This window comes from Populus euphratica, unplaced genomic scaffold (assembly GCF_000495115.2).
Source record: "Populus euphratica unplaced genomic scaffold, PopEup_1.0 scaffold8.1, whole genome shotgun sequence".
NCBI classification, from domain to species: Eukaryota; Viridiplantae; Streptophyta; class Magnoliopsida; order Malpighiales; family Salicaceae; genus Populus; species Populus euphratica.
Genome location: NW_011499855.1, coordinates 2,069,590 through 2,085,218, shown reverse-complemented (window position 1 = coordinate 2,085,218; position 15,629 = coordinate 2,069,590). Strand labels below are relative to the sequence as shown.

The 15,629-nt window shown below is 30.6% G+C and overlaps 1 protein-coding gene and 1 long non-coding RNA gene across 5 annotated transcripts in view; one reads left to right on the top strand and one right to left on the bottom strand.

Moving 5' to 3' along the window:
* Nucleotides 1-3,404: 3,404 nt before the first annotated feature.
* On the top strand, nt 3,405-13,623 carry LOC105123027 (MADS-box transcription factor 14-like). Of its 4 annotated transcripts, none has more exons than XM_011022470.1 (7): nt 3,405-3,660; nt 9,899-9,977; nt 10,167-10,231; nt 10,318-10,426; nt 11,469-11,510; nt 13,021-13,062; nt 13,394-13,623. In XM_011022470.1, the coding sequence occupies exons 1-7, from the start codon at nt 3,476-3,478 to the stop codon at nt 13,415-13,417; spliced, it is 546 nt and encodes a 181-aa protein (XP_011020772.1). In that variant the 5' UTR covers nt 3,405-3,475; the 3' UTR covers nt 13,418-13,623. The 4 variants fall into 4 exon arrangements, with proteins under 4 accessions (XP_011020772.1, XP_011020774.1, XP_011020773.1 ...); XM_011022472.1 differs by having other exon boundaries at nt 3,406-3,660; nt 13,248-13,623; XM_011022471.1 differs by having other exon boundaries at nt 3,406-3,660; nt 13,245-13,623.
* The window catches only part of LOC105123028 (uncharacterized), a 12,283-nt gene continuing 8,978 nt past the window's right edge, over nt 12,325-15,629 (bottom strand). The window contains exon 2 of the long non-coding RNA XR_841792.1: nt 12,325-12,918. This is a non-coding gene — a long non-coding RNA (uncharacterized LOC105123028). The remainder of the gene's footprint in view (nt 12,919-15,629) is intronic.

The window sequence follows — 15,629 nt, the reverse complement described above, 5'->3', positions numbered from 1 at the left end:
TTGACAGACAATCACAACCAATCAAACCACCTAGATTTTCTTGGCTAAGATTGCCTTGCAGTTTTGATTGAAATTACATCAGCTCAAATTATTGTTTTTATTATTATTATTTCATGAAATTGATTGATGATCTCCATGATAACTAATGAATATTCAACATGGACAACAATCTTAATTGCAATCTTAAAAATTAATTTAAAAAAAATAATTTTTTTTGTATATTTTAAATCATTTTAATACTGATTTTAAAAATAATTTTAAAAAATAAAAAAAATATTTTAATCCATTTTATCACAAAAAATATTTTAAAATATAACTACAATTATCCTCCAAAATCTTAAATCGCATGTTTCTTCAAGATCCGGCCACTCAAGCTGTAAAGCAATGTACAGTGAATCCAAAAAAAAGGGGGGAAAATTCTAGCCTCACATGGATTACTTGGAGGTGAGCACTGGGGTAAAGATTTGTCAATTCAATTTTTTTTCTGAATGCTTTTTTTTTCAAATTCTCCATCCCGAATTAACTTTTTGATTCTCCGAATTATATTTTAAAAAATATAAAAAAATGAATTTTCAAGATAATCCGAAATCTCTTTTTATTTCACTGTATTTTCTTTCTTTTCCAATCTAGTAACAAATTACTTATATATGCGTGTGTGTGTGTGTGAATTAAAAAAAAAATATTACAGGTAATTCAGGTTTTCCGAAATTATTTCGAAGAAATACCCAAATTTCTATTTTCCAAAGTATTTTAAATAATGCTCAACTCCTGCATAGATTCTCATTCTCCAAGTAGAAGTTGAGGGAAGCCACGTAGTTACGAAAGGCCCGCAACTTTGCGGCTTACACCGGGCCAACCCAAGCCCGTTTGGAGCTTATGCTGGACAAGTTTTCTTAGCACCGGCATCACAGTGGACTTCTCACTGAGGTTTATACAAAATAATTATGCTTCACTTCGTAGTTCGTAAACCCAAACATGGTTTTGGGCCTCACTCGTAATGTTACAACTTAGGGCCCGTTTTCTATCATTGAAGGGTTTTTTTTAAAGTTTTTTAAAAACTATTTTTAATTTTTTCATAGAAAGAATTTTTATCATTTTGTCTGATATTTATTCCATGTATTTTGAAAATCATTTTCAAAATTTCTTTCAAGAAAATGAGTTAGCCCAATCAAAATGCTTTTCTACTTCTTCGTTATAATCATCACTAAAATTACTTATATCATTTTTATTATTATCATCATTAATTTAATTATCTTTTAATCATTATTTATTTTTTTAAGAAAACTAAGACAATAAAATTTTTAAATTTCATTCATGTTCAATGTTATTGTTAAAGAAACGGTGTTGAAATTAAAACATTATTTTGATTCCTCACGCTGATTCCTCCATTTTTATTTTGTTTCTTCCGTTCTCAATAATTAAAGAATAAAAAATACATGATGGTGCTTTAAAAAATCAATAAAAAATTTCAAGAGTATGCATAAATCATTAAATAAAAAAAATCTACTATAAAATCATACAGGCTATTATAATCCAATAACTTGCAATCTCTTACCATCATTATTATCTTTTCCTATTAAAAATATTTTTGATAAAGATTAAAAGAAGCTGAAACTCCCTAGAAAATCACTATAGATGAGCACTTATAAATATTGTTTATTGGAATAGTATAGGGACGAGTCTTCCCCTCCATTCATAAAGCTTAACAATAGTTTTTAAATTTGGTTTTGCCTCGTGTAAGAGTTTTGGATTTTGGCTGCTTCACTTGATCATAAAAATTAATTTTTATTTTTTAAATAAATCAAAATAATATCGTTTTAGTAAAATAAAAGCCAATGAGTTGCAATAAGATTTTTTCGAGTAACTGGATCAGCCTATAAGATCATACTAAATTTTTATGTTATCTTTTTAAATCCAGTACAGTTCTATCTCAGGTTTGCCAGATCGGGTTTTAAAACTATGAGCTTGACACTAATTTTAGGGGCATTAAAATATTTTTACATGGATTATTTATTATTTTTAAATTGATCAGAGACAAATTTATCTTTTTCTATATTTATTGTGCAGTAAAAACAACTAAAATATTATTAGAAACAACAATTTTAAACTTGACATCAAGGGGCATATTAGTATTTTTCACAATCATTTGCTATTATTATAGTATCAATTAAGGGAAAATTTGATATTTAACCAAATATAAAAACTAATAAATAATTAGAATACACAATAAAACAAACCATAATGCCTATAAAATAAAAAAAATAAAACCTAAAGTCAATGGTTTTGTATAAAACAATGTAAAAGGAAAAAAAAAACCTTTCAAGTTTATATATATGATACCAAGAGATAATTTATGTTTGGAAAATAAAAAAAATATAGGTGCAGTTATACAACACTAGAGACAAGTGAAAGATGATTATATATTTCAGGTAATGGATGTTATTATCTAAAGTTTAAAAATATCTTTTCATCATATTATTAAAAGCATTCTTATATATTTTTTTCATTGGCACAACACATGTTTCCAATGATGATTCATTTTGTTGTTGGTGGCCCCTGTCACCCTCATTTTTTTTTCTCTCTCTCCTTCCTAAAAAATCACAACCTGGCAATATTTGCTATTGGTATTTCAATTTTAATCCTTATTCATTTGATTTATAATTTTTAGTCTTATTTTTTTTTCAGAAGTTTTATTTGTTTTTAATTTTAACTTTTAGTCATAATTTACTAAACATTAAATTCTTTATTTTGATACCTATTATTTTGATTTTAAGTTTTTTTCTTTGATTTTTTAATAAAATTTTATTAATTTTTAATTTTATCATTTAGAGATGAAATATACTATGCAATAAATAAAATACTTTTTATTTAAAAAAACATGCACAAAAAATGTAATAATATTTAAACAATAATCCTGGACTATCAATCAAAAAGATATCTAATTATATTCTCAAGGCAATTACAACTTCCATTTTTCAAGGGGGCGTACAAATAAAACATTGCTATTTTATTACCATATTAATTGCTTATATTTATTTTATAATTAAAGAATAAATATAAAATAAATACTCTAGTTTTCTTAATACTCCATCTGTAAACATAAAAAAAATACAAGAGAGAAATCATTTCTTAATTAGTTGTTATTTGTACTTTTTAATCGTGTATATTTTTGTTATATATTTCACTTTATTCCGAGAATATATATTTTGTTGAGTACAAGTCAAAGGATTTGTTATAAAATCGAGAGACGAAGGCGGAATCCACGTGGCAGAACGCTGATGATTCGAATTTCCGACCTTACATTTCACCTTTCTAAAAACATTGTAAAAAAAAAAAAAAAAACCTTGAGAAAACAAATTAAAGTTTATTCCATATACACATAAAATATTCTATATATATTTTTGGTAGCATTCCTTCATCATTATTTAATTTAAATTAGGGTAAAAATAAGGTGAGGTCGAATTCTGGATCGAGAATGGGGAGAAAGAAAGTGGAGCTAAAGCGAATCGAAAAGAAGATCTGTCGTCAAATCACTTTCTCGAAGAGGCGAAATAGACTGATCGAGAAAGCACGCGACCTCTCTGTTCTCTGTGACGTCCAAGTCGCTCTCCTCGTCTTCTCCAGTAGTGGCAAGCTGTATGAATTCTCTAGCGCCGGCAGGTACTTACTTTTATTTATGTCTTATAGCTTGCCTTGTTTCACTTCTCTGCTAGCTTTCTGTCTCAAAATTGATCTTCAATCTCTTAACCCGGAACGAACGCTCAACATGAGTTGATGCTGCTACACTGCACTGTGCACAAAATATTATGACGAACAGTTTTCTTCATATAGTTCATGTTTGTTTGATAACTCATTGAATCTTGGATTTCATGCTCCTGATTTCCTATTTGATCAGGTCTATTTTTGTTTTTTCACAAATAATTTATTTATTTTTGTTATTATTTCTGGGGATATTTGGTGTTTATCATTACTTCTATCTAGAACGATCCTTAATAAAATAATCATTTCTGTAGGGGATAGGTACTCCAATCTTAGATTTGTTTCTATCTACGTTTTTTATAATTTAATGTTTCTGATTATCATTATCATTATTTTTTGTTGATTTCAGTGTTGTTGTTGTGATAAGTACGAGTATGTTCGATAGTTTGACATGACGATTAACACGTTTATACAAGGACGGTAGTCTAGTGTTTTAATTGTTCTTTTAAAAAGTTTTTTGTTTTGAAATAAATTCGAGTAATATTTTTTTTATTTAAAAAAAATTATATTTTATATTAGCATATCAAAATATCTAAAAATATATAAAAGCTTAATGTAAATAAAAAAATAACTTTTTAAACATGAAATCATCACAAAAACAAACAACAAACACTGTACATTTTTTTTTTTTTAAAGCAGCTTGTTGCTGATGCTGTCATAGCTAGCATGTGATTTTATCTTTTATTTTTCCAGGAGGAAAATACCTTTGTATCGGTAAATATTTGCAAGTGTGTTGAAATCATGGTAGAGTGACTTTTAAAAAAAGGTGTCTTAAAAAAGGTTAATAATTTAATATTATTTTAGTGTTTTTTCAATACTTTTGATGTATTTATATAAAAAATAACATAAAAATCTGATTTTTTAAATAAAAAATATTTTTAAAAAATACACTCCATTACAATACCATACATATACTGCACTAGCATTATCATCATTGGATGGTGGATGTCTCTACCATTGTTCATATGACAGAATGACCACCTACACGTGTATGCTACTTGTCTAGGATGCTTTTAACTTGGTATTCCTCCTCATTTAGGTCTTATCTAGGTAAGTTAAGTTCTTCCTCGGCTAGGTCTTATATAGGTAATTCATACGAGAGATTTCTTTGTAATAGCTTCGTGTAGGATTGAATTCCGCATGATGACGTAAGGAATAAACCCATTTAGCATTTAAATTAAGAGACAATGTCCTTCGGTAATTTGTGGGGAAAAAAATATTATGAATCCAGATCTTGCACCAAAATTGAATGAAAGATTAACCTTTTGTGCCTTTCTAACCTGTCCTTGACTAATAGCCTATTTATATTTATTTTTTAAAATATTTTTTATTTATAAATACATGAAAATAATATATTTTTTTATTTTTTAAAATTATTTTTTAATAGTAATGCATCACAATGATCTGAAAACACTAAAAAAATATTAATTTAAAGTATAGAAAAAAATAAAAAAAATTAATTTTAAATACTTGTTTTTAAAACAGGAAAATGAAAGATTTAATTAAGATAATTGATATGGGAGTGCCTAATATTAGTACGTGTAACGTTATTAGAACAAATACTGATCACCTTACATGTAAACCTCTCCGCCTGAAGGAGTTACAAATAGTGACAATCAAATAGATGAAAGATAACCATTTGAATGGTATACTAGCAAGCATTCTTACAATTAAATAAGATGTCAAAGTTATGCTAATTCAATTATACAGAAGTTACTGCATTTGTTATGAACAATTTGACAATTTATCGTAAAATGTTATGACAACAACTCAGTGGTTCTATCCAAAAGAAATTGTCCAAGAACTCTGAATCTCTATTCTAGATCATCAAAAAATGTATAATTATAAAAAGGATTTTGATAAGTGGCTCGACAGCAATGAAATTTTGGTTATATTGATGAATCCTCAAGTTTTACAAGATTTAGTTAATAAATGAAAATATTATAGAATGTAATTACAATATCATAAACAATGATAAGAAGGTGATACAATTTCAAAACTTTATGATAAGCACTACTATTTTATCAAATATTCTATCCAAAACCACTTCTAAAAAAAACTTGGGCATTGAATGAAGATCCTATTACGGAATTACATAAAATCAAATGTTTGGAATTTTTAAGAAATGATTTTGGATTATTTGTTTTTTTGTACAATCTCAATATTTTCTTTAATCAAAATTCAATATTAAATCTCTTATAGGTTGTGTATATAAAAGTAAAAATATCCTAAACAAAGTTGAAAAAAATAATAAAAAAGAGCTTTAAACTAAATAGAAAAAATAAATCAATTAGATAAATTTGACAAATCTTGAAAAATAACTTTTACGCCTTATCAATCTCGAATGGCTATGAAATTTTAACCCTATAAAAAATAAGGTTTCTAAAATATCCTATCAAAATTTCAATATGATCCAATGACCAAATCAAAATTTATGTCCATTAATATAAGGTTATGTGTCGAGAAAAAAAATCTTTTGCATTAGTCTTATCAGGTTGGAGAGAACTTGTTCTTGAATTTAATTACTCTTGCTTCAATCTAATGGTGGTCCAATCAAAAGATTTTAATTTTTATATTCTAAGACTTTTAACATCATAACTTTATATTGTAAGACTTTTAATATGTTCATCCTTCTTAGCAACGACACCACGAAATGAATTTTAGTGCTATGTTAAATACAATGTATGTGTAACAACCTTCTTAAAATCTAACTCAATTGGAGACCTAATACCACAAAAACCAAACAATCTCGTATGTATATTTTATATCATCACTAATAAGATGTGTGATGGTTCTTTATTAGGAGAACTTTTGAATATTTGCTTCGTAGTTTTCATTTGAAGTTTAAAACATTAACTTTTATCCTATCAATTCTAAAATTCTTCTCAATCATATGTGAAGTGCATCCTCCACAATATACTTTATCAAAACTCACATTTAAAACCACATCTAGTTTTGTTCTTTCTTTCCCTATTAAGATTAAAATATTTGCTTGTTAGCATGAATATCTTTTGTATACTTAGAGTCATCACATACCAAGTTTTTATATCAAAATCATCTTCTTCTACACCATCCACCTCTTTTTCATTGAATTTTAGTGTTTGATTTCAATCCATTAAAAAAAAACTAGGATCATTTAAAAAAATTGTAATTCTAGTTTTAACATCATATTCATCCTTATTAAGAAATTGATTTCTCTTACCTCTAAAATACGTTTTCAAAATTCATCATGGATTTATAATTAGTATACTTTTCATAATCTTTCTTGTTTTTCTTCTTCATCTATGTTAATTGACTATATAATTCTTTAATTTACCTTTGCAACTTTATCACTATTAACTTACCAGTCAATTTTACAATCTGTCTTTACATATTTTTTTATCACCACTTCTTTAACATCTTTTTTTCAAGAAAGAATCAAATTTTTTTTTATATAAACACATTATTTTTTATGATCACCTCTTCTCGTTATGGTTATTCAACAACACATAACACATAACCATCAAGAATTGTTATGCTCTTATACCAATTGATGCAAACAAAAATGAAGAAAACAAGCAAGAAAAAGGACATCATTGTTGGTGATAAAGGTTTTCATACAATAACCCAAATTCATGCTTTATTACCAAATAATAATCTATAATTCAGTCTGCTTCTCTACCACGTAATTATCTATAATAAAGTCTGTTTTTCTAAGAGGTTTGCTTTTCCTTATCAAACTCCTTTAAGTTAAAAAGATCTCTTCATTAAACTTAAACAGGAGCATTGTCCATTGATTATTGGTCGTTCAACAAGGTAACCTAACCATCAAGAATAAGCATCCACTTTGATTGCATACTACCTATAACATGCCATTAGTGATAAGTTTAATTAATAATTATTCCTGAATCTTAGAAAGTGTCATTTCCTTGCAAAAAGTATCTTTGATTCCTTTTTTTTTTTATAATAATCAAGGAATTTATAAATAAATCTAGCTCTATTAAGGCGATAGCATTATCAAAACAAAGAAAAAAGGTCGTTATGTACAATGGGGAAAAGAAACAAGGAAAAGAAAAAAACCAACCAGACTTCAGAAGTCAATTTTTTTTTTTTTTTATCTATATGACATGAAGATATTGGTTATGAGTCCGTTTCAGGATACCTTATGACCCTCTGAACAAGTCCATTCATGTGTACTTGAAGTTGCCATTAATAGTCTTGAGCCACAAAGTTAGACGATGAAAAATTAACTCAAAAACTATATTCCAATATGGTATCTCGTCATGAAAAACCTACCAAATTCCCCACTACACTCCTTTCTAGCAAGACTACTTCTATGGTCCTCGTCATGCACTGTTCTAAGCCTAACCAATTCATAAAACGGTTCCAAAGTTTGCAAACGTCATAACATTGAAGAGAAGGTGTTCAACATATTCTATTTCATTAGGCACCAAGGGGACATATGGCTTGCTCTAAGTTGATGACATGTCTACATGCAAGAAACTCCCTTGTGCAAATTCTCCCTTGAAGTACTAAGAACCGCAGGAAAATCTCAATCTTCGGTGGTGCTTTTCCTTTCCATAGTATCTTTGATGAGATGGAAGACATACCCGGGTATTCAATTCTGTCAAAGAAGATGTTGCAATATTTCATTGTGTATTCTCCATTTCTTTCAGATTCCCAACGTTTTGAATCGACTGTGTGATGCTTTAGTTTTACTCCATCTAACAGTGCAAGAAGATGATTAACTTGTTCCAACTTTGAATGCCTTAAGTGCCTTTTCCAAAATAGATTCAAATCTCCCATATGTGCAATCCTTGCTGTTGGCATTGCTGTGTGGTTAAAAAGTTGAGGAAATTGTTGTCTTAGGGTTCTGTTTTTCAGCCAACGATCTGTCCAAAACCATAAATCTTTTCCATTGCCCACTTTGTAACAGCAACGGTTTTTCAAAGTTGTGGAAACTTGATATCCGGTGTTAATAAAGGAGTATTATACCTTGGTCACATTTCTGATAATGGAAGATTAAAGATTGGAAGCCTATTCTCAATCAAAAAACGATACTTCTTAATAATATGAGGAATAGTATCCCTCCACCATTATTTTGACCTCCACTATAAAGTTGAGAATGCAAACTCGATTATTAAACTTCTTTTAAGTTAAAAAGATTTCTTCATTTAACTTAAGCGGGAGCATTGTCCATTATTGATTATCGGCCGCTCAACAACGTGAATAAGTATCCATTTTGATTGCAGGCTGCCTCTGATAAGCCATTAGTGTCAAGTTTAATTAATAACTGTTCCCCGAGTCTCCATAAAGTGTACTTTCCTCGCAGAAGTCTGTTTTATTGATCAAAAACTTTTTTTGAACTTGCAGTTTGGTGAGAACCACCAAAAATAAAATCTTAAACTTATTCCATTAGTCAGTAAAATCTTGTCCCTTTACAACGATTATTTTTGGGTATTAATTTTTAACTATGATCTCGATACATCTTTCAATCTGCAGTGATGAATTTTTTTCATCCTTATTTAACATCTAATATCACTGCTTTAATTATAGATATTTATTTTTGTCGAGGCAAGTGTAAAATTAGGTATCGCTCAAATATAGTTATTTTTATTTAACACATGATCAATTTTATTTTATTTTTGTATTTTTTGTGCACTAAGAAATGAACATTGTGTGAGGTTTGTAAGTGAGTCTGTTGGCTCTTACTCCGACAGAAGAAGTCTCTTTAGTTTTTTGTGCGGCTTTTTTGAAAGCATATTTAAGTTTTATGGTGTGGTTTCTTTAAGACATTTTTTTGGCTGCTGAGACAGACAGCTATATTTCTTGTTCTTTCTGTAATAGTTACCTAGACCCTTTCGGGTGTTTTGTGGTGTTTATATAGCTGTTTTTAAGTAGCTCCTTAACCAAGATGTTTTGGAGAATCACATGTTACGTAGTTCATATCTCATAACTCGTAGTTTTGTTCAAAGACTTTAGGGTTTATGTAGGGCTTGTGTCTATAAAAGTGCGACATATATTCTAAGATGTTTATTGAAGATTGCATTCATTGTCTACCATATGATGTAGACAATGTTGAACAACGCTGATTTGCGTGAGCGCTTTATTTTTGTATTTTGTGGATTTTCATTCTAATCCCATCAATTCTACTACTCAGTTTGGCCAAAATCCTGAAACGTCACAGGAGTTATTTCGAAGAGAAAACTGCATTGTCTAATGGTGCTAATGATGCAGAGGTAAGCAATTACTTTTGTCTGGCTAAAACATGCATGTAGAGAATGATGTTTTAACAATGGAAAAGCTGATAAAAAAATTACACCGTAGCTCATTCTTTTCGTATCATGATATTCTTTCTTATTTGCTTGGTTTTTATCTTGTAATTCGAAACTAGGTATGACTTTACACATTTCCTATTTCATCTGCAGCTATATCACGGTAAATATGAAAAAAAAATCAAGTCGTATGCCGAGCTGTTGCAGACAGTACAAAGGTAACTTGTATAGCTTCCTGTATACCTATGCTAAATGTTATGGATATCAATGCATGCTATCTATTCAGATACGTATATATATACAGTATCCACAGGCAAGTTGGGAATTCAAACTTCGAGGAGCTGACCTTAAGCGACCTAGAACAAACGGAGATGCAACTTGATGCTGCACTGAGACGTACGAGAGCTAGAAAGGTCATTCGTTTCTCTGTCTTTTTTATTTGATGAGCCATTATATGGTGCATCATGGACCAAATTGCTCCACTCGACAAATATTTGATGCCGCCAAGTGCATTAATAGTGGCACCATTTCCTTTTAACATGCTCTGCGTGTGATGATTTGATCGCATCCATTACAAAATGGAGCACGTCCCATATAATAATACTTTATTGGTATTACTAGGTTTACAGTCTCACATCAATATCTTGATCTAGACTTGATATAGACTTGAAAATTAGATACCCTTGTTTTGAGCTACCTTGATTGTCCCTCTAGCATAATTCTCCAAAGAAAAAAAAAAGAAAAAGATAAGAAACATTCCTCCAACATAACTTGCCGAGGGTTTAATATGTTGATCTATATAAAAATGCTTTGTGCCTTCTTTTATTGACACTTTGGAGATATTATGCTGTGCATTCCATGCATAGACAACCTAACTCCAAGTAAACTTGGAAAAGATCTCAGCAACATGTCTGCGTCTCTTCATTTAAGCACCTTCTTGGCTAATGATCAATAATTCCACTAACTGGCACACTCCACAGGTCCATGGTAGTCATGTACTTGCTTGTGATTTGTGTATTAGAACACGAAATCGAGGTTGGTTTTCAATGCTGCTAGATGCCAAACAGTTCCATGTTTGGCTACGCATGTGGACTTCAGTCCGAGATTCACATGGGACATGTGGCTGTATTGGTTTGCATTTAGCTGGAGGGGTAGTCAGGATGCCCATTTGCTGAAAGAAAAATAAAGAAACAAATAAAAAGCCTGTATTCCAAGACAGTCCTGAACTTGTTAGTGTGGTCTCATTAGCTGACTTAAGAGGAAGAACTAGATGCTTAGCCTTGATGAGCAACTCTTATCTATTTCATGACTACCTTTAGTTATCATTGAAGTTCTCTCCTTCAAGGTCTTTAGGTGGCATATATTCGTTTGAACATAAGAAAGTTGCCATCGCTCTATGCTTTTTGAACTTTCACTCTGCATTTTGTGATCTCATTTGATTTGTGTTTGTTTCAGACGCAACTGATGTTGGAAACAATTAATGCCCTCCATGACAAGGTATGGAGCTTATTTCATTATCAAACATTAGTTTGCAACTATCAATATTCTGCCATCCATCACTCTATTCAAGTTTCGAGGAAAAAGAAAAGTTGATCTTTAATTTATGAAATTATTCCAATTGTTCCCCTAGACTACATATACCCTTTTTATATGATCAAGCTTCGATGATTATTTACTAGATTTAGAAAAATATTTCCAGCGTAGCTTGTAAAAACACGGGATTGTAATCACTAGATTACAACTAGTCAACCTGCATACAGCTGGCTGCTTGAACGGGTAGAAAGGAACTTCTGGTTTGTCCATCACATGCCGCAGACTTTATTCTAATAGTTCTACACTAGCAGCATCCATGCTTTCACAATCGTTCATTTAAAATCTACGTTTTCATTTGCAACCAATGCATGGATGCTTCTTTGAGAACCAGACCTCAGCACTTCAGATGCTCAATTTTGCTCTAGCAGGTCTTTAGGCCTTAACAGGATGGTGTAAAGATGATCCTCGATACAACTTCCAGGTTTTATATTCATCCAAACACCTTGACTGGGAAAACACTTGCATGATCTTTAATGCTTTTGAAAAGGCTAGCTGCTAGCCGAGAAAACCTATTGCCCTTCACATCCTACCGGCGGACCTCTAGCATGCAAAAATACTCACATAGATGATAAGATGAGGATTGTAAAAAAATATATATTAGCAAGAATGGTGCGACTTGGAACTTCCTGCAAATCTCTTAGAAGCTGTTACATTCAGATGTCTCAATCAATTGATGATGTTCCAAGCCTGCATCTAATATTTGTTTGTATATGCTGTAATTGTCATCTAAAAAAGTTTGCTCTGCCTCTTGCGGTATGTTGCATGATGGCATGCTACCCAGTAAAGAACTCAGAAATGAAACCTGGAATGCTTCTGAACAGACATCGGAGAACTATATATCTCGTCCAATCATTTGTTTCACTTCCAACGAATGTCTAGGATAATATTATGTGTGAGATAATCTTGTTTAGGCCTTTGTTGTCTCTAAATTATCACCTCTTAAAAGGCTGGGTCGAGCTACTGTGCTTTTCTCACGCCCTTCTCCTCGGGAAGGGTATCAGATAAATCAGAAGTAAAACTCGAACGAGGGCAGTTAATAACTAATATCATGAAGAAATGGAACAATAAATTATACATTTGAAGTAAATATGAATGTCATAGGACTGTTATCTGACTGCATTTTTGTCTTGGTACAAACATGTGCTGCTTGCTTGCACAGTATCTCTTCCAGCATGTCTTTGTACGCCTGTTTGTGCAAGGGTGTAATGCACACGTGTCATTCAACATGAATAGCTGTGTTAGAATTAGAGTTGGACGTCTCGGTGCCGCATTCCATTTTTACGGAGAGAAATATAAACGAGTTAGCTAGCTAGTGTGAGAATGTATAAGGCCATCACACATCACGTGGACTGCTAATCTCTCCATCCATAATTAGATGTTGATTTTGCTGAAATATAAGTTTCTCTCTCAACAGGAAAAGACACTAAGGGAGGAAAATCAACGTCTACAGACGCAGGTGAGCATGAGAATGAATAATCTTAGGATGTCACCGTGTCAAGCACTTTCATCAAGTTTTTTTATAAGGCAAACTGGATGTTGTCGGCATGACTATTTTACATGTAGGTCGTAGCCATGAACAATGAGACTAATGGCATGATGTCTGGATCTTTTGAACCACTATTTGGTTTGCTTAAACAGCAGGTTTGAAGGCCGCACTGCATACAAAGTTAAACTTGATGCTGGAATTGATCGGAATGGCAGACAATCTGGCAGTCGCCTGCATGATCTTAAATGCACATGCGTTAGCAAAAGATATGTACCATATTGTTCTTGTATTTCCATTGCAGCTTCTCTCTTCACGGCAATATTGAGTGAGTGTGTAAATTAAGTTTCCTCCTCACCTCCGAAGTCTCTCAGACGCTTATCACCCGTGTCTCCTATCATATATAGTGGTACTATTCATTTCTTTTTCTGCATGTTATGATGAGGATCGGATGCACAACGTTATATTGTTGAATTCTGTAATGACATCAAATATATAAATATGAAAAGCTTGTGGTAAATATTCATTTGGAAACACGCAGAAAATGAACGTCTTTGAGAGAAATGTGACATTCATTTTTTCGGCACAAAAAATTCATGCGTGTATTAAATCAATCACCTGGTATGGTTTATAAGGCCTTCAAGGGTAAAAGCTTGTTAGGGTTAATCTTGAACAATGAGATTAAGGTACAAGGGTCATTCTTACCTCGTCTCTTATGATTTATGCATGCACACTACCCTGTATCACATGACGCTCCCTTTCTCGCCGAAAAATGATGAAATTCGTTAAAATTTTAACTTCAGTGTGATGTTATTATCTCAGATAAGTTGGATGGATCGGGATGAGTTTGATAACTTTGACCAAAGTATGGGTTTCTCAACTTGTAATCTTATGAGTTTTTAATCTATACACCGATTTTGAACTAGGACTTTAACATTTCCTATGTGTCAGGTGCTAAATTAATGCAGCAAAAGGTTTTTTTTTTTTAATAGAACATGTCTTTTTATGTTAAAATATCTAGATAATTTTAGATAGAATAATCCAATTGAGGATTTCAGATATAAAATATGAAATTGAGGAAAAAAATTGTTTGTGGACCTAATTGAGCATTCCGTACAAGTTAAAAACTTATGCGAGGTCATTCCAGTATTGTATTTATACTAAAGTTTTAGGGTTTTTCAGAAACAAAATAATATTTTAATTTTTTGAAAAAATAAAGTTAGAATAAGAAAAAATATAATTAGAATTTCCTAGTGCTATTTTTCAGGAAAAAACTAATTTTTCATATTTTCTAGGAGTTTAGAAAATAAATTTGAGAGGTTCTCTTCGATTTTTCTTATTTTCATTGTTTTTCAAATAAATAAAAAACAAATGAGAAACAAATTTTCTTTCTTTTATATACAAACACTTTTTAGCAATGTAAAAAATATAAATAAAAAATTAGTATAATAAATTTAATTTTTACTATAAATCTAATATAAATATTTTTTATTAAGTAATTAGCAATATAACTTTTCATGAAAATTCTCAATTTAAATAAAATAAAACTAATACTATATAATTAGATTACCACGGAAGCAAACCATTAAGATGAGTTTTGATTATTTTTTTTAAAAAAAATAGTTGTAATCTTGTATTTTTATATATAATAAAAGTTCATATTCATCATTAACACCTTTTCAATTTTCCATTAAAAAAACACTGAATATAAAAAAATAGTTTTATATTAGCTAAGAAATCTATATTTTCTCATAATACAATAGAAAAATAGAATGTGAGCGGTCACTATTAAGATTTCTCAAAACTTCATAAGATGAGATAAAATTTTATTAACAAAATTCTAAAAGAGTTAAAAGCCTTTTATTGTACATTCGCAAAAAATTTTCCTTTTCAACTTGATCCTTCACAATGATTTTATTTGAGATTGACCTTGATAATTTGTTTCAATGGCCTCAATGCAAGGTTATCATGAAGTAAAAAATATTAAAATTATTAAGATCAAACACAAAAAGGAGACTAGAATTCTGAATAATCTGTATATTATGAATACTTAACATTAACCTAAATACAAATAAAGTATATATAGATTAAACTGAAAGTACTATTCTACCCTTAATAAATAAGACTACATAAATATTATTTAACATCTCCCCTCAAACTCACGATGCGACAGCTACGAGCATCAAGAGTTTGCCAACTAGAAAACAAAAATGAAAGATGGAATGTGCCTTGGTGAAGAAATTTGCAATCTGCAAGGAAGAAGGAACAAAAGGCAAAGCAATGGTGCTATGCTTGAGATGATGACGAGTAAGATGACAATCGATCTCAATGTGCTTAGTTCGCTCATGAAAAACCGAGTTGTGAGCAATCTGAATAGAACTCTGATTGTCACAATAAATAGGAGTAGAATGAGAAAACGAAACTCCCATATCAGCAAGTAACCAATGTAACCAAACAATCTCTTTGGTAATAGATGTCATGGCATGAAATTCTGCTTCGGTGGATGATTGAGAAACAATAGATTATTTCTTGCTTTTCCA